The sequence below is a fragment of the Lemur catta genome, chromosome 11 (genome assembly GCF_020740605.2).
Source record: "Lemur catta isolate mLemCat1 chromosome 11, mLemCat1.pri, whole genome shotgun sequence".
Lineage (NCBI taxonomy): Eukaryota > Metazoa > Chordata > Mammalia > Primates > Lemuridae > Lemur > Lemur catta.
Genome location: NC_059138.1, coordinates 45,938,699 through 45,965,350, shown reverse-complemented (window position 1 = coordinate 45,965,350; position 26,652 = coordinate 45,938,699). Strand labels below are relative to the sequence as shown.

General features: G+C 34.5%; 1 protein-coding gene across 3 annotated transcripts in view; it reads left to right on the top strand.

The window, feature by feature from the left end:
- The window catches only part of SEMA3E (semaphorin 3E), a 243,017-nt gene that overhangs the window by 153,381 nt on the left and 62,984 nt on the right, over positions 1-26,652 (top strand). For all 3 annotated transcript variants that reach the window (XM_045564701.1, XM_045564703.1, XM_045564702.1), the window contains exons 3-4: positions 6,421-6,480; positions 8,968-9,087. In XM_045564701.1, the coding sequence (XP_045420657.1) occupies positions 6,421-6,480; positions 8,968-9,087 (180 nt within the window). The remainder of the gene's footprint in view (positions 1-6,420; positions 6,481-8,967; positions 9,088-26,652) is intronic.

Here is a 26,652-nt window from a genome sequence, read left to right as displayed (position 1 = left end):
GCATATAAACTACTAGAATAATGACAGTCATTGTAATTAAGTATAAAGGCATAAACACTGAGACAGATAATGTGTGTCAGGTTAAAGACCACCATTTATAAACCATTAGGATCATTTTAATTTGTTATATTCAAGATAGATTTTCTTGCTTTTAATCGTATCTATTGGGTGTATAATTAAAATGTACATTGATGAACATTGGTACTGTACATAGATGGAAAATGTAGAAAGAAAAACAAAATATAAACAAGAATTTATTAGAATAAAAGCAGAAAGATAATATAAAATGAAATTATAATAGAGTCTTAATCACCTAAATATATAAGATAGACTTATATTAACTGGATTGTTTTATTTATTTTTTTAAATGAAAATATATTTTTAGACAGTTAAAAATTATTCCATCTTTGTTAATTTGGTTTTGCTCCTCTAAATCTCTGAGTGTCATACATCTTGTAAAAATAAGCTGTTAAATCCTTAATTCTGGTTTAATTATGAGACTCAATAGGGAGTCCAGAAAAAATTACTTTGTAATTTAATTTATATTTTATTTTATTTTTCTTCTTTGCGATATGTAAGAATAGTAAATGGCCTATTAATGTGCAGTGGAATGATTAAATTATATTGTAGGGGTATTGCGATGAAATGATGTGTACTTAACCTTTTGCTTTTTGAGCCTTTTTTGGTACAGAGAATTTGGAAATAACATTACACCCTGTTGTTTAACCGCCTTTGAAAATGTTTTATGCAGAACAAATAGCTTAATTTTATGGGTTTTTGTTGTTGCTAAACTCTGGAGCAGAACCAAAAGGCATCCTGATTGCCAAAACAAATGAAGAAAATCATTTCCTTTACTAGCTTGGCAGAACGTTTGTACATGGTGGCTTTAAACCCATCAGCTTTTTAAAAAATAACTTTCGATTTTCAGTGAGGTCATTCTTTGTCATATTTTATCACCTGAGTTAACAATTTGGATGCACAGCCTGTTAAACTTTGTTAAAAAACAAAACAATACAAAATAACAACAAAGCTTTAGTAAATCTATAATTTTGTTGTTCCTTTGGAGGGTTCACAGGTATTGGACTTCACTGTGGTAAGTGCTCATAATTAATCTTTTGCCTCTCTCCATCTATCCAGACTGATCTGTTCAACATCCTTTTATCTGTTCTCAGAAATCCTATCAGTCTTTCAAAGATTAGATCATTGCTAACATACTAAAGTATTTCCTTCTTTTTTTTTTTTTTTTTCCTGAGACAGAGTCTCACTCTGTTGCCTGAGCTAAAGTGCCATGGTGTCAGCCTAGCTCACAGCAACCTCAAACTCCTGGGCTCAAGCAATCCTTCTGCCTCAGCCTCCCGAGAAGCTGGGACTAGAGGCATGTGCCACCATGCCTGGCTAATTTTTTCTATGTATTTTTAGTTGTCCAGCTAATTGCTTTCTATTTTTTTAGTAGAGACGGGGTCTCGCTCTTGCTCAGGCTGGTCTCAAACTCCTGACCTTGAGTGATCCTCCTGCCGTGGCCTCCCAGAGTGCTAGGATTACAGGCGTGAGCCACTACTGTGCCAGGCCTGTATTTCCTTCTTTATTAAACTAGAAACTTTTACTTGTTCCATTCGTTTGACACTTGTTACAGCATTTTCATGTCAATGAATCTGATGTCTCAAACTTTAGTGTAAGCTCCTTTAGTGGATTGACTTTACTAAAAATGTGATAAAGTTATATTGAATTGATAACAAGCCAATCAACAGACATTGAATAAGCAGAGACTGTTTTAAGGCATTGTACCAGGTAGGCATTAGTGGAGAAACAGGAATAAGTCACTGCCTTGTCCTCTGTAATGTATAGTCTAATAAGAGAGCTACAATTAAGTACACAAATCATTGTAGTCGAAGTAGAAAAAATAAGAACATTGTAGGAGATCAAAGGAAAGAGAAATACTATCTGTTGGAAAGCTATCAGAAAAGGTTTTGTTGCAAAATGCTTTGTAAAATGTGCCTGAAAGAATAGTTTTGTCATTCTTAGAGCAATTGCCATTTTAGTTTTGCTGCTAGGAACAATGCATATTCTGACAATCCTAGAAAAGCCATTTATTGTCTTCACCATCACATATTATCTTTTGTTTGTGTCAAAAACTGTGAAGAGCCTGAGATTTTATCTCGCTTTCAAGACAGGTTAGCCTGTCACAGTTTTATAGATGCTGTCAGAAAACATTAGATCCTTGGGTCAAAGACAAAAGACTCTATTACTCATGGTACAGTAGGCAGCAAGAGCTTCATGTTTCCATCGTGTCCTTGCCCCTTCACCCCCAAGTCCTGCAGGGGGTGATTCGTAGCAGGTGAGGTAGACACTACACACTCAGTGGATATGTGATACATGTGAGGAACCCCAAGCTTAGGAAGCACCCAAACTTATGGGGGCTATTAGCAAACTTGTCCAACCTTTGCCCAGGGGAGACATGATCTTTATTATTCTGGTCAGGAAACAAATCTTTCATTTTGCCCTGGAGGGAAATTCTATCTCTATGTTTCCAACATATTTGAAAAGATATTCTAGAACAAAGCCTATTAAAAGATGTGTAAAAATGCCCCCCAAACAGTGTGTTTAAATAATCCTGGGAATAATGATTATGCAGCCACGATTTAGGGGAATAGGATAATGTACTATGGAATTACTGTTTAAAGAAGCCATCACTTTATCCAATAAGGAACAATGAATAAGAGGAGATTCTAATATTCTAAAAAGAAGAAGATTTTTGCATCTCTTAAATATGTTATGAATATAGTACATTATTCTGAATTATGGATGAGGTGTTCTCTAACTTATTCATATTGATAAGGGAATTAGTCATGAAAATCTTTCCAATGATAGATTATCCTGAAATGAATTTGTATTTTGTTAAATGTGTATATACATGTACATATGTATATACAGTCTATATATACATGCACATGATCAAACATATCCATTTGAATAATTTGTGCATCCACAGTATAATCGTAATTCCTAAACCAAATTGTATCTCAAGTTAAAATGGGTATTAGAAACCATCTGGTAAAATATATCCCTCAGTGCAAGATTGTTTTTCCAAAATAATAGATGAAGTAAATTTCATAAACTCTTCAGCTTCACTTCTAGAATCCCTATCCTACAGTGGTGTTAGTGACTCTCCTCTGCCTCATGCAAAGCTGCAACCTAACCTGGCATTGAGATATTTATGTAATATCTTTCTTGAATAATAGATGATCAGCCGATGAATTCATTGCTAAAATAAACATCTATTCTAAGATTTTATGTATGTGCTTTTGGCTTTTTAGTTGCTTTTGTTTATCTTTTTTCTTGTGTTGCAACATTAACAATAACAACAAAATCATGTGTTTTCATTTAAAAGTTTACATGCTGGACTATGAAAACTAAAGAACAATTGATGCTGAATATTGTTAGTAAGAAACTCTTGAGACTCATTGCACCAATAAGAACATGAAAGCAATATTTTATACCTGTAATTTAAACCAGAGAGTGCTTATTCCTGTGATGATAAATTCTGTCATATAATGATCATCATAAGTAAATGCTATTGTCACCACTTTTATAAATTCTCAATATTATTCATGTGTCAGAGACTGGATTTGGCTATATATTGTATAAGTTAAAGGACAAGCCTCTTTCACTTCAGGATACAAATGTCTTACCTGATATTTTATGGGACACAGCTAGACAAAAAGCTTAATATATTTGGGATTCAAACATAAATATCAGATTTCAAAAACTTAAATGGCTGTGAGGGCCAGTCAGTTAAAAGAACAATCTGAAGAAAATCAGAGACTACCTATTCCCATTGAAAGAAGATTTCAAACTTTCAACTCTAGAGAAATGTTGCTACACAGGAATGTACCCCAATGTTGCTTTTCTTCATATTTTTCTAGAGAAAATAGAAATCTGGATTTTTAGGTGAAATGTCTCGTGTTTGAATGTTGGCCACTAATTTAAAAATAATTACAGTTTGCTTACTAAATAAAAAAATACCTTCAGTCAGCAACATTTAATATTTTATTCAATAACCAGAATGTCTTTCCAGGCTGACAAATGGAATGGATGGAATGGTGATGGGTAGAGGGAGGGGAGACACGAGATAATAGAGACCTTAAGGGAACAAATTGTCATAGACAGGAAAAGAGCCTGGCTTACTGGCATAGGCCTAGCAATAGAGTCTAACAATAATAAATACTGACTGGCCCCTCAAGGGGCTTGGTTGATAAGGATTCAGGTACAGCCCTTGTGGACTCAAACATTCTGAGGAGGGAGAGGCTATTTGTAAAAAGATTTATAATATCTTAAAAAGGCCCATGCTCCTTGGCTGGAAATTTCTACTCCTTCATCAAAATGTTAACTTGACAAAAGAAAGTGATTTTCCACAAAAAGGAAGGGAATAAAAAAAATTCTGAGGTAGCCTGGCTTCAATGGAGGCAACAGAGCAAAAACTATAGGGTATTTAGGTGAGAAGAACCAATGTCCCTCAAAGATAAAATCCATCATCATCTGACCAGCAGAGCCCATGAAATTGATATGTTAGCATGAGATGGTGCTCCCATGGAATTCTGACCTAAGAAAAGGCTGACTGGGTTTTTCAGTTTGATGGGGGAGGGTGATTGATCCAGCAGATTTGGGAATAAACTATAGTAACTAGGAGACTTAAGTTCTTGAAGCAAAGAGAACATTAGGGCGCTTACCTGTTGCTACAGTTACTCAAATGGATTACATTCCTTGGTTTCCACCCATAGATCTATTGCTTGGTGGGTTTGCACAGAGAAATATGCATTTTTAAAAAGAAGTTCTCTGGATAATATCAGCTTTTTGATAAAGTTGTGGCAGGATTAAATTATATACTGTATTTAAAGTGCTCAGCCCAAAAATTAGAAAACTTGATAATGCCAAGTGAGGATATGAGGATATAGGAGTGCTGGCATAGACAAGCTACCATTCTGGAGAGCAATCTGACACTACACTTACATATTTAATATACTTACCCTAAGACCCAGTAACTCTGCTCTTGGTTATATATATATGATATTCTTACACAGATCCCAAAAGAGCATGTGCAGAGAGGAGAGGTAACAATGTTCGATGTGGTAGAGACTCGGAGGCAATCTGGGTATCCTAACTGGGATAGCAGATAAGAAAATGTAGGGGATCCGTATCCTGAGCATTACAGAGCACTTAGAGAGAGCAGACTATATGTGTACATAGGACTATGGAGGGATTTTACAAATCCAGTTCTTAGTTAAAAAGATAAGAAAGAGATGAGATATAATTCTATACTATTTATATTAGAATAGTATATTTATATTAGGATAGAATAGTACATTAAATTAGAAATATACACAAAAAGCCTTAGTACACACTTTGTAAGAATATATAAAAACAAAGTTCCTAATAACAGGATATAAATTTGCCTCCTGGGGGAATGGAAATAGAATGGGGGGATGGAAATAGAATGGGGGGTAAGGAAATAAATACTTGATTAAAATAACAGAGGGACTTTTTAAGACTGATGGTGATAATGAATCGAGTAGTATAACGAACTGAAACCACTGCACTTAAAAGTAAAAAGAAAAAATAAAGTTCTCAGCACAAGCCTGACACATAATATGATCAATTCTATAGTTTAAGGAAAAAGAGAAACAAAGGAAGTCAGAGAAAAGAAAACGATAACATAATTTCTTTCAGAAATAAATTTCACAGTTAGAAATATGTGAAGCCAATTCATAATAAGTATTTGTTGATTTCTGTCTGTGTTCTCAGCAAAGTGCTAGGTACTACTGGAGATGAAAAAGAAACATTTGATATATTCTCTTTCTTCGAGGAAAAATCAGCAAACTTAAAATATAATGAAAACTTTCTGAAATCCAGTTGGAAACTGGTAGAGTTAAAAAAATATTTTAAAAAATAATGAAAGATGTAGTGTGGTATATTACTGGGTGATACATTATAAATCACTATTTAAAAAGTCATTTATTCTTTAATCCTTACATGCAGCCAACATTACTGAGAGCCCACCACACACCAGGTTCTGTGCTAAGTGGTAAAAATGCAAAGGAAACTCAAGGAGGTGCCTGGATTGGAGGGGCAGTCAGCTTCAATATGAGGAAGGGCTGGTAAAGATGTGACCGACCTCTACAGGGCCAAGACTTGAAGTGAAACGTCAAAAAGATGAAAACAAAAAAAATAAGACTTAGCAAAAAGTAAAAGTTCAGAGATAAGTTTTTTAATTATGCAGATAATTATGTGAAGATGATAAAGTCTCATCTTAGAAAATAGAACAAAATGGAAATGTATTGAATTGTAGAAGAAAATGAAATGGTTTTCCACTGTGGTTTACTTTTATATGCAATTGCTATAATAGGACATTATCTTTTATTTCAGATACACTGGCCTAGTACAGCTCTAAAAATAGAAGAATGCATAATGAAAGGAAAAGATGCAGTAAGTATTATTCATTGTAAATTAAACAAAACATCAATTATATCCCTGGTCAACCACAAAGGACTGAATCATTAAACTTTTATTTGCTTTTAAACAAGCATATATGCAATTTGGTTCATGTAGAAAAAAATGTATATACATACAATTATATAAAATTAATTTCAATGTAGAGTTAAAGGAAGCCAAAGTGACATCCAGATCTTGGTTTTCATTTTTTTATTAAATACCATATTTTAATCAATTTGGGTTTATAAATTCCTTATACTAATGCTTATTTCCTATGTGTTTGGGAGAAAAATAATTGTGCGTAAGTTTTTTTTATTTTTAATTCCAGGAAAAGTTAAGCACATTCTTTGTGGGATTTTACCTCACTTTGATTAGCAAATTAGAAATAAATGAAGAAACAGAAGGAAAGAGAACAAAAAGTTTGAGAGAGGAAATAAATGTGTTTTACCTATTCCAAAATGTTTTTATGGTCTCTTGTACTTAAAGAAGCAATTTTCCATTTCTCCATTCCTCCACACTCCATTGCAGTGTGTGAGTGAATCAGGAGCAGCCCGACACAATCCTTAACATATGACAACATCAGTGATAGGACTTCCACAGTGATAGGAGTAGTTGGCTGATCTGATGACACAATACGCATAGAGGAAGACCTGCATATCTGCCTTTGAAAGTGAACTTATCTTTTTTTTTAGTAAGGAAAAAAATAACATATATAAAAGACTAACCCACATTATACCAACTCCTCATTCTCTGTAGCAACTGGGTTACAGCCAAAAAGTGAGTCAATACATTCTTGCTGCCTTAGCCCATAACGTGATGCTGACTAATTGAACATAATCTTAGGCCATGTCAATCTAAGCTCAACTGAGCCAAAATGTGGTCTAATTGGCTCATTCCAAGATGTGACAGTGTGTCAAGAGAGGAAAAGCAGTTGCTTATAGCAATTCGAGAACAGGTATTTTTACTATGCCTGAATGATCAGATTCTATCAGCTATATAGGTCACCAACAGAATAAAATGTTATGTGAGTGGGAAATGGAAGAAATAAATATATCTGTGTGCCCTGGATAATCCGTTCAGTATTACAGACCTTGTTCTTGCCCAGAGCATGCTCTTCTCTGAATCACTTATATTGAAGTGATTTGGCTGGCCATTTCCTCCTAATATTGTTGTATGACAGACTTTAAAGAGTTGAAGCCATAATCTCTTCTTATAAAACATTACGTTTACTGTGACCAGCCTCTGAAGGGCCAAGACTTGAGGTGAGCCATCAAAAAGAGGAAAAAAAAAAGTAAGATTTAGCAAAAAGTAAAAGTTTGGAGATACTAATTTACTGATTATTGCATGTATTGATTGCAAAGTAATATTTAATATTAAAAGAGTTTAGTATTTCTTTAGTAATTTACTTTTAATCATTAATAAATAGCAACACCTAATTCGCTAAGAGGGCATTTGCTAGAATTAATTTAGTCAAGTTGGTTTGGAAACAATTGCAAACATTTTGTTTTCATTCAGCATACTGCTAATAAAACTCACCTAGTGACTAATGTATTAGAACTTTATTAAGCATGTAGTATGTGTGAGGTACTGTGTTTGATTAACTGGGAACACAAAGATTCTGTCCTCAAGAAGCTTCCAGTTGAATACTAGTTTTGGCAAACTAGAGCTCCTAGTAAAAAAAAGTTTTATTGGAACACAATCACACAAAATCATTTTTGTGTTACATATGGCAGCTTTCATGCTATAGCTACAGAGGTGAGTAGTTGTAACAGACCAGACAGGCCATCAAACTAAATATATTTACACACTCTGGTCCTTTACATAAAAAGTTTGCTGATGCAGGACTATTGTTACTTTCTTACAATAATAGTAATCTTATATTCAATAGTAGTCTTATAATATTTTTATTGGTTAACTTCCTATGTACTTACTTGAAAATTCTCTCTGAAAGTGCTTTACATAAATTTGTGAGTCTGAGGATATAGGACTTATTTTCCCAAGTGTCAAAATTCTGTAATGATATAAAGTCTGCACATGTTTTCTTATGAATAATGAAGCTTTTTTTAATTTTTGGTTTTCTGAATTTATGCTAATTCATTGTTTATACTGTACTTAAAAAATAACAGCATTGGGAATAACTTGATTACTTAGTGGAACATATTGCTATGCAAATCTTTATACTTGACAAATTTCTGAATGGTGCTTTTTTTATTCCTCAATTGTGAGCTAGAATATTTAAAAAAAATGATACATTCTATTATAAAATGTAATTCACATATCACTGCTAGCTAAAATGTGCTTTGGCCACCCAGTTTCTTCTTCCCCAGTGTGCCTTCTTTTCATCTGTCCTCATTGCTTCCTCCACCCAAGGGAGATTTATGGTAAAACATGAGATTTCTAGGGTTAGGAAAAACAAAAATCAAAAAAGGATTCAATATCTTTATTATACTAATCAATTTCTTCTCTTTTTTCCTGCTTTAGAGTGAATGTGCAAATTACATTCGGGTTCTGCATCACTATAATAGGACACACCTTTTGACCTGTGGTACTGGAGCTTTTGACCCAATTTGTGCCTTCATCAGAGTTGGATATCATTTGGAGGTAAGATCATTTCATTCATTGCTATCGATATAAAAGTAATGCTTAAAACAACTATGTTTTAAAAGACAGACTGTGGCATTTCTTCTCAAGAAAGATAAAAAGCCTTTGTGATGTACTAATTCAGTTTGCTTAAGACAGAGAAATGAACTCTCTGGGCCTTTAAAATACTTTTTGGCTATAAAATCTGTGAACCGATTAATTCTCTATGTACTCATTCACTGAACAATTTTATTTGCTTAATTTGCCCACTTAAAAAACATTTCTTAATATCAAACTGTGTTCTGTATTGTATTAGAGTAATAATTTAACCACCAAACTGAAATATATATGTATGTGAATGTATACATATGTACATATCATTTATATAAATACAATACTATGTATAGTATTTCACTAAGGATATGCAAAGACTTTTTGATTTTGTAGTTACTTTCTTCCAGCCAGGTGTGGTAGGGAGTGCAGAAGGAGGGAAGATTTCAAACTGACTTAAGATGAATATTGCTTAGTGAGAGCTATACATCTCTTCCCTTAAGCCTGTGCCACTAGGTGATGGAATATGTGAAAACAAATCCCAACTGAATACTGCCACACTTACAATGTTTACTACCAAGCAAACTCAAAGATCAGGTATAGGACCTGTTTTTACAAACTAGGTGAATTCTCTCTTTTTTTCACCCTGCATCTCCATTTCGCATACATTTTGAAGCACTTTACATCACAATTTTACCCTGAAGCATATGAAAAAGTATTCTGATGTCAGAATCTGTTACTTTTTATATAGATTGAAAAGCAAAATTCTACATTAAGATGGAGCACATAAAATATATATGTATATATAATTAACTTAGTTATCATTATTGTCTGTGCAAGAGTTAGTACAATACAAGATGCATTATCATTGGCAGAATTGGAACTTTATGTAATTCAGCTTCATATGCACAATACTGAATATTTTTGTCTCACATAATTATCTAAGTATTAAACATGATTGAAATATTTGTCATGTTAGAATCTTTGAAAATGATTGAATATTATTTCAAAGTAGCTGAATATGATTGAAAATAGTATCTTACACAATTGTCTAAATATCAAATATGACATATTATATCTTATGTCATAAGAGGAACTTATGACCATGATAACAAGAGCAATAAGGGATTTATTCCTAAAACACCATTTGAAGTCTTGAGGCAATTTTACATGAGGGAATGAAAGTTATAAATCATTATAGGCAAGGAGAGTATCTTGATTAAAAAGCTCAGAGGCAGACATATATAGGATAGATTTGCAGACATTTGTGTAGTTGGTTGGAGAACAGCAGGAGATAAAGCTGGGACAAATTGGTAGAGGATTTTAATACTAGACATTGCATTCTGTGTTATTTCTAAAGACAACATGGAGACCACGAAGGAGGTTTGAGCAGAGTATTTGATTGGCAAGACATTAGTAATATTTAGGATTGATTCAAGCAGGGAGAGATGAAAGACAGAAAGAAATTCAAGTAGGCTATTACAAGAGTCTCTATGAGAGAGCATGAAGGTATTTGACACTGTTGTTGAAACAGCAAAGAAAAGGAAGTGTGGAACTGAAGTGAGAAGCTGCTCAGCAGGACAGTTTATATAACTTAGCATTTCTCAGATGTTGAAGATAAAAGGGAATTAAAAGACAATTCCAATTTTATTTCTTGCTGATTGGGAAGAAATGCAAAGTCCTTAACAGCAAGAGTGAGCTATGGAAACAGAACAGGTTTTTGTGAGAACTTAATAAATGCTCACTATTTCGTAGTTTTAACTTTTTCATTTCCATTTAAAGTTATTTGAAAGATTGAGCCTGGAGCTGGGCAATGGTATTATCAGAATTGGTTGGACTATTGAACGGGCTTAGGAGGGTTGGGGAGAGAGTGATGGTCTCCTCTGAAGGAGTACCCCCCTACCCACCCCGTCTGTCTTATTCCTTCTCTCACTTCCCTTCCTTCTCTCCCTCTCATTTTACCAAAATAATTTGGAAAATGCCATTATTTAGGTGCCAGTAGGATGTCTAGGGAGTACTAATATAAACAGAGAATGAACAGACAATTTGATATAGGACAAAGCAGGTTAGAGCAAATTCAGAGTTACACTTGTAAAAGGGAAAAAAATGTTTTAAAATGATAGTCAACATCATCAATGCTACACAGGAGGCAGTTTTGGTAAAGGAATGAGTAATCGGTCACTTTGAACAGTGACAAAGTAAAGGCAGTGATATTGTCTATTTAATCAAGAAATAGAATAGTTAAGGAAAAAATATAGGAAAGGGTATAAAAACTATAGGAGTGTTGAAAGAAGATTTTTCTTAGGGTAGCAGATAGAGAAAACTAAACTTATTTATGAAATATGAGAATAAGACTGCTTACCTTCTTGGAGATCAAGAGGGCTAGCTAGGGAGTAAGTTTGCCAGGGAGGGGAACTACTAGATATTCAACAGAGATACACCTCCTGAACAGTTAGAGATAAAGGACTATTTTTCAGTAGAGAGACCGAAAGTAGAAATGTAGATTTGGCAATTAACCATATATATGTGTGGAAGCCGAAGTCTTCAGGCATGATATCATTGTCTAGGAGAATATGAGGAAAGAGAGAAAATAGCTAAGGTGGATCCCAGGAACACCAACATTTGAGAAGCTTGCAGAGGAAGAAAAACCACAAAGAAGATTAATAAGGCATGGCTGGGACGGTTAGGAGGAAAACAAGAGAGTGAGCTAGCACAGAATGAAGGAGTGATCACCAGTGTTAGAAGTCTCACAAAGTGTCCATTGGACCTAGAAAGTCTTTAAAGGCATTCACTAGAACATGGATGCGTATCATGGTCTTCTACCATGAAGTATTGAAGTCAACTTTCTCTTCAATCACTTTTGTCTCATTTTTAAATTTTTACTAAACTATAGTATAAATACAAGAAATACACAGCATGTATTGCTATATCATTTTCACAAATAGAATACCCCTGTACAACCAGCACACAGCTCAAATCATTTCTCTAATATTTGTTTTTATTTTTACCTCTTATTCTCATAAAACATAAACTCTTCTGTTTTTTATTTGAATTTCCTTTTTTTTTTTTTTGGTCTCTTATGTACCTTCCAATTTACTCTTCTTTTCAAAATATTTTTTTCTTCTTATTTTAAAGTCTTTTCTGAGTTCTGTCATGTCGTCTTTGGGTTTCTCTAACTTTGGTTTATGTTCTTCTTTTATTCTTCTATCATTCTCTCAATTTATTTTAGCCTCTATTAAAATACTTAGTTATGCTCAATTTTCTTATGTTTTGTGACATTTCTTTGTGATGAGCTTTCATTGTGGCAATGTTTTTCTGTTCATTTTCTTATGTTAACATTATACTAGATTCAACTGGAATCTTTTTCTATTAGTCATTCTTAAATAAAATTAGTTCTTCTGAACTTCTAGGAGAGGAGTATGAGTCAGAATAGACATCTATCTTCATGTTCTGGATCTCACCATTCTGTTTTGTGTTGTGAAAGGTTCAAAAATATGGCCTCATTTTTTTTCTATGACTCCCTCCTCTTTTATCGGGCTGGATATTGCTTTTTCCTTGACTCTCTTTATGCCTGTCTTGAACAATTTGTATTCTACTTCCAGCAGTTTCTTCTCGGAAGTGACATGGGCTGGTTAATTTTGAGGGCTCATAGGGCTTCACCCTTCCTACAGATCCCTTGCGGTCACCCAAAAATTGAATCAGTAAAAATTCCTCCCAGTTCCAGCTGCTATTCTAAAGTGGTGCTTCACCATCCATGAGCACTCGTTGGAAATTTCAGGTTTCTCTTCTTCTCAGGTTTGATAAAGCCAGGCTGCTTCCCTCTGCTTCCTCCTGCAAAATGTTAATGCTGTGTGTGGTTTACACCTATCAGTAGTTCATATATGCATGCTCATATTTGGGGATTCATGGACAAGTCTTGACAGCCAGTTTTGCTATAGATGTTGTCAATGGGCTTTTGATTTTGCATTCCTACTTGATCCCTGCTTCTATGGGTGGATTTTATGGAAAAAAAAAAAAGTATCTGCCTGTGCTTCTATTCTCTCATTTTAAATACATTTTAAATAGTAAAATGCTATACAAACTACTACAAGTTTATGACTACATCTGATTTTACTCTCATCTCAAAGGAAATGGAATTACTTATTGAATATACAGGTTCAGACAATAAAAAACAAAGAGTCAGGTATAAAATAGATATTTTTGGAGAACTGGCAAAAACTTTGAACTCTTGCAAAATTAAAATTGTTTTCATTACTTAACCTAAGTTTTTCTTAAAACATAATGACTTTAGCACAAAGATGTTAGCATGTCACTGTTTGCATTAGTTTTCTATGTTGTATGACAATGTACCAAAATTGTAACTGCTTAAAATAACAGACAATTATTATCTCACAGTTTCTGTGGAGCAGGAGTCTAGGCACTAAGCAGTTGGCTCTATTGCTCAAGGTGTCCCAAAGCTGAAATCAAGGTGTTGCCCGGGCTGTGATCTTTCTGGAGCTCAGGGCCATATTCCAAGTTCATGTGGTTGTTGGCAGAATTCTTTTCCTTGCAGGCGTAAAACGGATGTCTCCATTTTCTTGATGGCTATTGGCCAAGGGCTGCTGTCAGCTCCTAGTGGCCATGTGCAATTCCTTGCCAGGTGGCCCTATCATAACAAGGCAGCATACTTTTTCAAAGCCAGTAGGAAAATCTTTCTATTCAATTTACTAAGAGGGATTCATACAATATAACTTAGTCATACAAATGACTATCCCATCACCTTTGCCATATGAAGTACTATAATTTCGGGAGTGCCATACACACAGGTCCCACCTACATCCAAGGGAAGGGGACTATACAGGACGGGGGGTGAGATTCTTGGATGTCACTAGCATTCTGCCCACCGTACTATTCTTTACATCTCTTACATATGAAGGTAAGGTTGTATTAACACAGGTGTTTTTTAGAGGATGTTTCTGGGGAGGCAAGACAAAGGTACAGAATGAAGGGTGAGAAAGTCATTCTTTTCTAAACTTTGTCTGTGGCTATCCTCTTAAAAGAAAATTTCAATACTCCTTGCAAGAACCATAAAGATTAAGGGTTGATTATGTGGACCATTTCCAGAATTTTTCGGCCCAAACATTGGAAAATGTGATTGTCTTTGAGGGCATAAGCATTTGAATATAGACTACTGCCATATTTTCTCAGTGTATTTTTATTTAAAACATATTTATCTCAATGTTTAAGTATGCAGACTAAACTAGTCATACAAATGTATTTTGCAGCAAAGATAATCAATAATGCACTCTATGAATTTCATTATATGGTGTTGATACAAGTTTTCTCTAGTGCAAAAAGTAGCAGCTCATCTATTTAAGTTTGGATATTATTGGCTTCTAAATCAGAAGGGTTATAAATATACCTCTAAGAGAGCACAAATCTCTTTTAAAATGTTAGAAACTATACCCAAATAATGTTCTTACCAAGGTAATCCACATTTGAACTTCATAGACTAGAAATGATGTATTTTTATAGTTGTTTGTATTCTCTAGTTAAATGTTTTGTAATGTGAAAGGAAGAGACTACTATTTATACATAACAGTATTCTTGCCTTTTAGAGTCATATGTTTTACATATTACCCCATGGGTCCTTTAAAGCTTGAATTCCTTATTTTCAGTAAATAATGAAAATACTTTTCTAGGCAATAATACTTAAGTATTCAAAATAGATTGAAACATATATGTTACGAACACATGGATTTTTCAAAAAACGGTATGTTTTCCTTAGAGGTATTTAATTAATGTTTGTTTCTCAACAGATGATATATTTTTGTTTCTGTTTATAGTACATAGTGAAAAATTCATTGGGATAAGTCAACAAAACTTGCAACAGTTTTTTGAGGTTTAGAAAGTTACCCATTAGCATTACATGGCTGACATTAGTATTTTGTCTTACACATCTAAGATCAATATAGCCACACATTTAATAGTCTTTGTGCTTTCACAAAAAATGCATATCTTCATTTTCTTTAATATTAAACTATTTTCTTTAATATCAATTCTTGGTCCACCTAGGTTCTAAACCCACAAAATCCTTAAGATTTTCAAATTTTTTCTTTTAAGGAGTTTCTTTTACATCTCTATTTCTGTTTGTTTAAGCTGAAATTATCTTAATAGTAGGTGAAAAATGTTCAAGGTGATAATTTAAAAATAATTTATAAAAATATAGACTAGGCCTTAGCTATTCGAAAAGAATAAATATATCAAAATGTGCATCGTTTTTAGCAACATTTATACTTTCAGATAATTTTTACATATTCAGCTAGCCTTTAGTTTACAAAAATGTCCAGATTAAAATTTGTACTAAGATATTTTTGTAAATCTTATTAGTCACATGTTGTGAAGGGTGACTCTGGTCTGTAAGTCCCTGTTCCATTTATGTGAAAATAATATATAGAAATGGTTATTGATTTAAAAATTATGGTAATTTTTTAATATTCTCATGTCAAGTAAGTATTAGAAGGTAATGATTATCGCCCTATAAAATCAAGATTATATTTTGTTTTAGTCTCAGTCTATGAGTTTTTCATTCTTCAGACTAAGTGCTGTGTGTCTGTGCATGTGTGTGTTTTTGATTGAAAAGGTAATGGATATTCAGGGCAATAAAAATGGAGATTAACTGACAATAGTACTTCTTTTTTTCCTCTTATATGGGGGAATGGGTATATTTTATGTATTGAAGGTGATTTTCAAAGTTGAATGTGAAAGAGGAAATGATGTACACTAACATAGTAGCTATCAAATAAAGATAATATATCAATCGTTCTTTAGAAAAAGAAAATGCAAATTTTGAGTACAAAGAGAAGGCTGTTTTAAATCTCATATGACATTGCACCAATATTTATTATTGATAAATTAGCATTAAAAGACTTACATAACCAATACTTTAAATTATTCATTTTGTCTATTGGAATATTAGTCGTTTTCTACATTGTTTCTTCTACTTTCTTTACTTGAAATCAAAAGATATTTTTCAGTGCAGCTGACAAAAAAAAAAAAAAAGAAAAGAAAAGCAGTGTTGTGATCTCTGGGGCATTAAAAGGTGAGCATGACACTTTCTCTAGGAGCTCACAGTCCATTATTTTTGTGATTTTTAAAATCCCCATGGTTATTTAAAGTGTCTCAGAATAGAGGGAGTGTTTCTTCCAGCCTTTCTGTCCTGTCAATCTTATTAGTGAAAGCTGGTTAAACAATTTTCTGGTAGGAAGGAAAATAGGATTTCTTGTGCTAGTTTTTGTCTGAGAATGATTATATTAAAGCTATTGGAAAGGCAGACTGCTTGACAAACATCCTTACTGCTCACTTCTTTGCACCCTCTCTCTGGGTGAGGCACTTAATAAGAAACCTCACTCTCCAGCCATGTGCCTGTGAGCAAAGAGAAGGCCCACAATGAAACAGGGTGATGCTTGTGTTCTGAGCAGCTTTCCTGTTGGCCCCTGAGGAATGAGGGGCTGGGAGAGGCTTATGTTGAACCAGAACTGTACCCAATTAAAGAGCTAGCAGGTTTAATCCACAGGGAGCAGTGAGCTCTGCTATGAAGGTTTTTTTTTCCCACTTAAACAAATACAAATGCACGGAAAAGTACTCCAGTGCCAAATTTTGCCCACCTCTTCCATGGTACACCCAATTCTGATTTTGTTGATTTTTACTCAAAATATTTTATAGACATTCATGTGTGTCTGTGCACGTGTGCACATGTGTGTGTGTTGTATATGTTAGGACATAATTCTGACTCATTCAAATGGCTGCCTAGTATTTCATAGTAAGAATGAACCATAATGCATTTAACTAAGTGATTTATTTTTAAACTGTTAATCCTGAGGTCACAACAAACCAGCAGGAGAATGAGCGTGGGGTTTTGAGTGGTTGGGCACCTAAAGGGCAAATGGGCTGCTCATGGCTGTTGCCCAGCAAGCATTCATGTCTCTTCAGTTTGATCAGATGTTGGAAACTGGCAGCCATATGCCCAATTCAGCTCACAGATGTGCTTTGTTTGTCACAGACAGTGTTTCTTGTTTGTTTTCTTTTAAAGAGAGTACATTTAAAAACTGGTTGGTTTCACATAGTAAATTGTGATTTCCATTGGACCCGTAATGAAAAGAATCAGTTGGTGCTAAGTAGTTGCTGCCCCACTTTCCACATGGGGGCATGTGGTTAACAATATTGCACAATCCCCATCACTCACACTATGCACACCAATACCCAGCCTCTATGCCAGTTCCCCATCTCCACCTGGCCCTAACAGGCATTTGCATTTGTGACTCAAGCACTGGAATTATGAACTTCCTTAAAACCTTTAAGTGCTTAGAATCTAGTAGTCAATAGCCATGGAATGAATGATTGAAACAGTGAATGAGGGATGGGTTTGTCTCATTCATATCTTGATATAAAACTCTAAGATTCTAACAAGTCTAAATTAAGAAAGTTCTGTACTTTGTCATAATAAAGGTTTTAATTAAATTTCATATATTTTGCTTTTTATAATCCTTATTTGGTTAAAGTGTTCATAAAATGGAATTTACAAGTCCCTCCTAACTTTTTAAATTATGTAGATTCCATAATACCAACTCTTCAAAGAGGTTCATGGTAACATGATAAAAGACATTTATTTGTTTTTACTTTTCTAGTCTGTAGAGCAGCAGTCCCCAACCTTTTTGGCACCAGGGACTGGTTTCATGAAGACAATTTTTTCCCGGGATTGGGTGGGTGGCTTGCGGAGATCAGGGAGTGGCTTTAAAGGCTTTAGAGATACGCAGGCCCGCTGCCTGCTGCTCACTGCTCACCTCCTGCTGTGCACCCCACCATTTCCTAAGTTTCCTGGAAGAAACACAATGTTTCCATGGATGGGGACAGGGAGGGTGGGGGGAGCTCTGCAGCCGGGTCCCTAACAGGCCATGGACCCCTACCGGTCCATTGCCCCGGGGACTTGGGGACCTCAGCTTTATCCACGAATGGATTAGTAAACTGTGGTATATGTATACCATGGAGTATTACTCAGCTATAAGAAATAACGGTGATACGACATCTCTTTGGTTCTCCTGGAGAGAGTTGGAACCCATTATATTAAGTGAAGTATCCAAAGAATGGAAAAACAAGCATCACATGTACTCACCAGATAATTGATTTCGCTGATCATCACCTAAATGCACATCAGGGAAGGATACCAATTGGATATCAGACCGAGACGGGGGGTGGGGGGGTTGGGTGTATGCCTACATGATGAGTGCGTTGCGCACCGTCTGGGGAATGGTCATGCTTGAGGGTGCTGACTCGGGGAGGTGGGGGGTGGGGGGAGGGGATGGAGGTATGACTACATGGTGAGTGCCAGGCACACTGTCTGGAGAATGGACACGCCTGAGGGTCTGACTCAGGGGGAGGGGCGGGACATGGACAATGTATATAACCTGAACTTATGTACCCCCATGAGGAGCTGAAATTAAAAAAAAAAAAAAGAGCAGAGACATTCTTTAAGTCCACTTTTTTGTTAACTTATAAAATGCAGAAAGAATAGAGCTGAAAAAATGTACTTGTGATTAATTTTCTAATATTGAACACATCTATGCAACCAGCGTCCAGATCATGTAATTTAAACTAGCACTCCAGAATCTGTGTTGGTTCCCTTTCCAGTCACTATCCCTCTATGAATAAATACTATTCTGATTTCTATCAACATAGGTCAGTTTTGCCTCATCTAGAATTTTATATAAGTGGAATAATACGTCATAAATTTTTTGTGTGTTTAGCTTACTTTGCTCAATAATTATACTGAGATCCATCTATGTTGTGTGTAGTTGTAGTTCATGTGTTCTCATTGCTCTATTGTATTTGTTTATATGGATATACTTCAGTTTATTAATTGATTCTCCTTTTTCTGATCATTTAGGTTGTTCATAGCTATTGTGCTGTTACTATGCTGCTATGGGCATTCTTGTCCATGTCTTCTGGTAAAAATATGCATATGGTTTTGCTTAGTATATTCTAGTAAAGGAATTGCTGGTCACAGAAGATGCATATGTCCATCTGTAGTAAATACAGTCAAACTGTTTTCCAGTTATTGCACTAATTTTATGCCCACCAGCAGTGTATAAGTTTTCCAGTTACTCCACACTCCACAGACAATACTTGGTATTGCCAATCTTTTTCTAGCCATTCTGATGTGTATGTAGCGGTTTCACATTCTGGTTTTAATTTTCATTTTTTCGATGATTAAGGGAGTTGAACCCCTTTTCATAAGCTTGTTTTTTTTTTTTATTTTTATTTTTTTTATTTTTTTTATTTTTATTTTTTTTTCATAAGCTTGTTGAAGCTTAGGATTTTTGAGTTACTCTTGAGTTGAAGTCTTCAGATGCCATCTAAGAGCAGTTTGACATTTGCCAAATGGGTTTGTTTGGGGATTTTATGAAGGAGAAAATGTAAAATATCCAGTTCCGTATTCACAGCATAGAGAAAATAATCAGGGAAAGATAATTCCTATTATACTCCTTTCTTTTGCCGTTTAAAACAGATAGAAAATTTAATGCAAGGGTCAAACTAAAATTGAGGGAAAATTGCAGAAGAGAACAATTGAGTTACATATATAAGGAGATGATGAGAAAAGAGAAACAAGGAGGGAGAATAAAACCAACATTTCCTGATTATGATATTGAACTTCTTGACAGTCAAGGTAAATTCAGGAAAAAAAAGGTGTATTATATAGTTCTCATTAGTATGGAAGTAAGTAGAAATTAATGGCATAAGCTTTTAGAATTCAGAAATACCTGGGTTTTCATTTTGTCTCTGTAATTTAACTAAATATGTTACAAAGATTTCAATAATATTGTCTACATAGTCAGTACTGAAAATTAAATTTATATATGTATATAAATTTAATAAAATATGAATACAAATTATGAAATATTTTAAAATTTAAAATAAAAAGCATATATAAAAATTATCTCAGGAATAAAGTCAGTATATAATAAAAAGTAGATATTTTATTAACTTTTTCATCTTTGAGCTTTGAGATATAATTGTAACATAATTCTCTATATAAGACGCATTAACAATATATTGACAGTGTCCACAATAAGTCAATTACAAAGAAAAAGCAGAGACTTTCTACACCTGGACTTTCACATCTCATGCAAAAAATTTATTATCATAGTTCATCACTTTTCATATTTATAATATTGTGGCAACTGGTTGATTTCTTTCCCTTATATGATGGCTATTGAATAATGGTGGAATTTTTGTAGTGGCTACATTAGCCTGGTTTAGGCTGGAAATGATATCAAATAGATTCAGTTTTTAAATATTCTCTTAAAATTATCTGGAGAAATTTTGAAAAATTATACCTTTAGATGTCAACATTCTGTAACTCTAAAGGTATATTTCACATTTATTAAAACTTAATGAGTCTAAGAAGAAAAAATGCTAGCCTGTTTTTAAGAATTGTTTTTAAGAATATTTTAACTAAGACATTTGGGTGACATTAGGTGATTAAGTAATACACTGACTCCTCACTAACTTGAATCTTACTAGTGTAGTCAAGTTAAATTAGTTATAAATTCAGTTACATGCTATATTGCTAATTCATGGACATGATATAGAACAGATGTACATTGAGTTAAATTTGGTGGCCTAATTAAAATATTGGCTTGATTAAAATGGCTTGCTTATTCCAGGCTGGCAAGCTGAATTTTGTCAGGTTTTTACTTTCCAAATGGAAATTAAAACATTTTTTAAATGTAAGTAAACTCTAATTTTGCTCAGTGATTGTGTTAACCTTCCAAATTCTACATTGTTATGGATATATCTTCCTGGCAACTATATTTTGGTGTTTGCATAGATGAAACAGCTGGCCAGAGGAAGATAAGAAAGAAAAGTGGAGGAGATTGATAGGAAAGCAGTACTCTTAATGTGCTGTTTATTAACATCATTTCCTACAAGAAAGTGAAGAAAGAGGTAATATAAGAGCCTCAAAGAGAAAGGAGCCTTTTTGTTATCCTACTGTTGGGAAATACATCATTTGGCAGGGCACTTAACGCTTTGGCCACCATGCCGTACTTTCTTTACTGACCTCACTATTCTCTCTTCAGCATTTCCTACACTAACTGCATCTTCTGTGCCACTGAAGTGCACATATGCCCCCAGTTTTCCTAACTCTCTTCCTAAATATCTCTTCTATTTTGTATTTGGAGTAAATAAAAAAGATTCTTTGTCCATCTTTCTCTTTTCTCCAGTAGGGACTTTCCTTCTAAGATGAAAAATGTTAAATGTAGTTTTATGTGTCCATCCATATTCTCATATTTGAACCATTTGACAAACTTTGTAGTCTAAACTGATTGATCAATATGTAGATTTAGTTTTTTTTCTAGAATGAAATTCTGGAGCAAAATTAAAAAGCTGTAGTTTCATCCTAGCTCAACCTCCTCAGGAAATTTGTTTTTCTCTCCAATCCCCCATTTTCTTGTTTGCAAAATGAGATAAGAAGGCATCTGCTAAATTTAAAATTATATACAAATGAAATAATATTGTCTACCTCACAGTCTTATGGTAAGAATCAAATTATTCCAATTATGAGAATCTTAATAAACATAGCTATTATGTCTTGAGTACACACCATGGGCCAGATGTTTTTGTTCATTTATTTCAATGCTCATAACTTCTCACAAAGGAAGAATTAATGTTCTAATTTAGCAAATGAGGAAAGTAAGAAGTGACTTCTTAAGGTTAGGTAGTATGTGGAAAACATGGGCTTCATGGTCCAAGGCCAAGTTCTTTCCATTATGCTGTTTTCCAAAATGACATACTATATTAACATATTTTGTACAACTATGAAATGCCATATAAGGAATTTAATGATGGTAGTAATTGTGTCTATGCAGACATCTTCTGCATGAATCTACACCTTCCACTGCTCTTCCATTCTTTCTCTCAACTTGAACTTCAGCTGTCAGTAGACATCTTCTTCTGTCAATCCTTCAAACTTCTTCAGATTTTACTTTTATCTTGACATAGTAGAGACCTCACTGCAGTGATATTCATAAAACACTACCACAGACTACTTTGTTCTTTGTATATCCACCTTTATAATTTACTAATCTGGGTTCATTCGAACCTTTTACGTTCTCCACTGTTGTTCCGAAACTGCTGAATATCAGAGACAATTGTAGGATGTCTTCACTGTTATTCAGATGTGCCAATATACATGCAGTTGATCTTTTTTAGTCCTCAATTAACTCTTGGCATTGTCCATGTCACTACTATTTCTGGAGGTTAGATGGGAGTAGTTTAATGTAGTGGAAAGAATACAGGCTTTGGGACTGGACAGATGACATATCAAACGGGATTCTGCTACTCACTAGCTGTGTAACCTGGAATTAATACTTAACCACTTTGAGCTTCACTTTCCTCATCTATAAACTTAAGTCTCTATTTTAATACCTAGCTTGCCAGAGTTGCATGGATTTACTGACATCATATATGGGAAAGCAGCTGCTCTGGGACTGGAATATAGTAAGTGTACACAAGATGCTACTTTTTTTTTCATGTTAAGTTTCCAAATCTGCCTTCATAGTTCTTAACTCTCATTTTTTGAACTATCTCTGTATTTAAAAAAGCAAATGGAAGCCATGAAGTAAAAGTCCATAACTTCCCCCTCTTTTCCACTTCCAAATTTAAATATCTGATGCTATCTTTCCCCCTTTCTCAGATGAAGGCCTCACTTTTTTCTAAGATTATTTATTCTGCCTATGCCTTTGATCATGTCTCTTTCCTTCTTTATTACTTTAGTCCACCACATATCCATTCCTTTTCTTTCTATTCTCTTTCCTTCCAGCATACAAAAATGTTTTAGAGTTCTCCATTCCAAAATAAAATTTTGGTTTGTTTTGTAATTTTTATAAATGTCTTGACATGCAGTCTGTACTTGCCATCTCACTTCCTCAACTTTTACTCTTCAACTCAAGGTGCATCTGTCACTTCACAGAATTGACTCTGTTATTGTTACCCACAACCTTCTAGATGCCACATAGGTATATCTTCTCTAAGTCATCGTCCCGAGCTACCTCTCTGTTATGTTTCACAGTATTTGTAATTTTCATATAGAAGTTCTTTTAGTTTTTAGGACTATATTTTCTCCATAGTTTTAAAATGCTGACTATTTTGCCTTCCCGGCCTTTTAAATGTTGGTGATGGCAGGAATTCTACCCTTGGTCTGTGTTTTCCTACATTGCTTGCTTTCCTTGATATTCTTATTTCTTCACATGGCTTTATCTGTTATCTATTTGCTGACTTCCAAATCTTTTCCCCATTCTTGATATCGATTCAGAACTCTACATTCACATTTTTATGCCTACTGGACATCAATCTATAAAATAATTTCCTAGAGACAATGTAAGGTAAGGTAATAGTTCCTTTACTATTAAAACCCTGAACATTCAGGTTGACAAAGGAGGGAGACGCTCCATGATAAGAGGAGGAGATAGATCCTACATGACCTCATGCCTCCCCTTGTCCAAAGAAAGAGACGAATGAGATAAGCACAAGATTTTGTGCCATGTTTCAAAGACACTGTTTTCTCTCACTGTCCATGTCTTTGCTTATGCTGATCCCTTTCACTTAAAAAACTCTTATCCTTATTCTCTGCTTAGAACATTCCAACTCATCCTTCAAAACTTACATCATAGTTCACTTCCTTTATGATGATTATCTTGACCTCTACCAGGTGAAGTTAATTACTTTTCCTTTGGATTTTAATTGGACTTAAGACTTAATTATGAATTATTATTTATGAATGCCAGAGCATCTCTAGGGAAGAGACTGTCACACTTCTATCTCTGTGTCTACATGGCCCAACATAATCCTGGCAGTAGCCATTGAAATCATTCACTAAAAATATATAATAAGCATCTATGTCAGGCTCATTATTTTACTTAACAGACTTATTTACAGCCTATTATTTGCCAGACCTTTAATTAGTTGTTGAATTAATATGAATCAATGAAATATGTGAGTAGAATTGAGTGTTGGGTTGACTTTTAAAATTCAAGCCTAGGTATGATCAAACATTTAAACATTCTTTCAATATTTTTTTAATTTATAAAATCAATACTTATTGAAAATTCAAGAAGATCACATATATACAAGTATACATATAAGTGTATGTAAATACAAACATATGTATATATGATGATCTTTCCAACTTTCTGGATTGTTTTTTGACTGTTTCCTCTTCCATGCTATTGCTATGTTATAAATTACCATTTAAAGTTTTTCCTCTTATATTATCTCTTTAGTAAACCGTTTTGATTTCAACCCTAATAATCTTCCTGTATCCTCAGTTGGGATCAGTGTAGGCCATGTATCATGCTGTGCAAATAAACCTTTGCTTAGCTCAAATTAACAAAGCCTTGGTTGACTATGTCAGGGGAAGCAGTATCTAGTCTGTCTTGCTATGCTGCTGCTATGCCTTATGCCGACTCATATAACTGTGATGGTTTGTTATGATGTTGGCACTTTTACTCTCTACACTTTTTCTATCAGAAGTGGATCCCCACGGGGTTTTTTAGGGTTCAAAGCATTTGGATTTTTTATCATAAACTCTAGTCCAGCCCTTGGGCTCCTACTTCTGGTTTTATCTCCTTCAATTCAATACTCTGTCTCTAAATCAGCATGTATTGTGCACAAAGGTGCTCCACACTACCCTGTCTCTTCCTGAATTTACTGATGCCATGGGCAGTCACTGAATGTCTCTTTCCTGTGTCAGCCTTACTCTCTTGACTGCATCTTATCTCACTCTTTCTGGCTTTACCATCATGCAGTTGTCAAAGCCATGGGCCTCTGCCCTGACAGTCTCATCTCTCTGTAATTCCCTTCTGGTTTCCCCCATCCTTCACATCTGTACCCTCACCGCACTTATGATTCCTTATTACTGTCCTAGGTTATCTGTCTGTTGGCTCTACCCTGATTTTTCTTTCCACACTAGGCCATTTTCCAGGCTCAGCCAGGTCAACTCTGTTTTCATTAGTACCGTAAACTGGATATTTTGGGCCTATATAAGTCTCTAAAAACAAACATGCTCTGCCTCCATCTTTAAAACAAAAAAAGCTTCCCTTAGCACACTAAATTCCAGATTTAATCCAAGAGATAAATTATCAAGCATTGAGATAATTATAAGAACACACTTGTTATTAATTTTTCTGTTCCTCAGCAGGAGAGGAAAAAAATTAGTAAGAATATAAAAGCAAAAGGAAACTAATGATATGCTTGGATTAGGTGAGGTAATTAAAGAAAAAAACTTCTGTATTTAAAGATGTATCATAAATAGATTTACCACATAAGTCACACAATGAGGAACCATTTACAATGTGATTAACATTAATATCCTAAACTCTGAAGCATATTAATAAAGCATTAAAAATATCAATGACAATAAATGGAAAACAGATCAAGATAAATTTGCAAAAAAAGTGTATATTCTAGTAAATATATAAAATGTACAAGCTCATTATAATCAAACTAATGCAAAAATAGTTATCATTTTGGTATATGAAAATAAAAATTTGAAGTATATTGTCAAGTGTGAACATCTGCATTCAGGACCTCTTCATACTTCCTTCTGCTAGGAACATAAAAATAGACAAACTTCTTTGTTTCTTTTGAGGTCTTATTTTAAATCTTATTATTTAATTTTATATCTAGTATAATTCACTTTTATTGGATAAATTTATCCTATTAATTTTCACCAATGCGTAGATTTTGGAAACCACTAACTAACAGAATTTGCAGTCATACTCTGACTCTTTCCCCAGACCTTGACAACTACTGAACTGTTATGTGTCCCAACAGTTTTGTTGAGAATGTCATTTAAATGGAATCATGCAGTAGGTAAACTTTGATATTAGCTTCTACCACTTAGCATAAAGCTTTCTGATGCATCCAAGTGATTATGTTTATCAATAGTTAGTTCCCTTTTATTGCTGAATAGTATTCCACAGTGTGAATATCTCATAGTCTGCTTATCCATTCACCCACTGAGAACTTTGGGGTCATTTCAAGTTTTTGGTGATTATTAATAATGCCGCTTTTGTTAGTACAAATTCTGAGTTGGCCCTCAAAGATCCACACCATTGTATAATTCCCTCCCCTTGAGTGGGCAGGACCTGTACCTTGCTTCTACCCAATAGACATGATGAAGGTGATGGGATATCATTCCTATGATTAGGTTATGTTAGGACAAAGGGGAAGGGATTCCCTAATCAGATGTAATTAGTCCCAAGCAGTTGCCTTTAAATACACATGTCTTAAGCTTTGTCACTAGATGGTGTAGAGAGGCATTCCCAAAGGAAGGGTTTGGCTGTGTTCTTGGTGTGGCTCTTTTACCAGGCTCTGGAGAGTACACCTTTTCTCCATTGTTCAGCCCCTGTGGTTTTCTTCAGTGTTAGGTGCCTGCTGGACACAACTTTCTCTGGCATTTGGCTGCAGCTGTCGCCTCAGGCAGAGGCAGCATGGGAG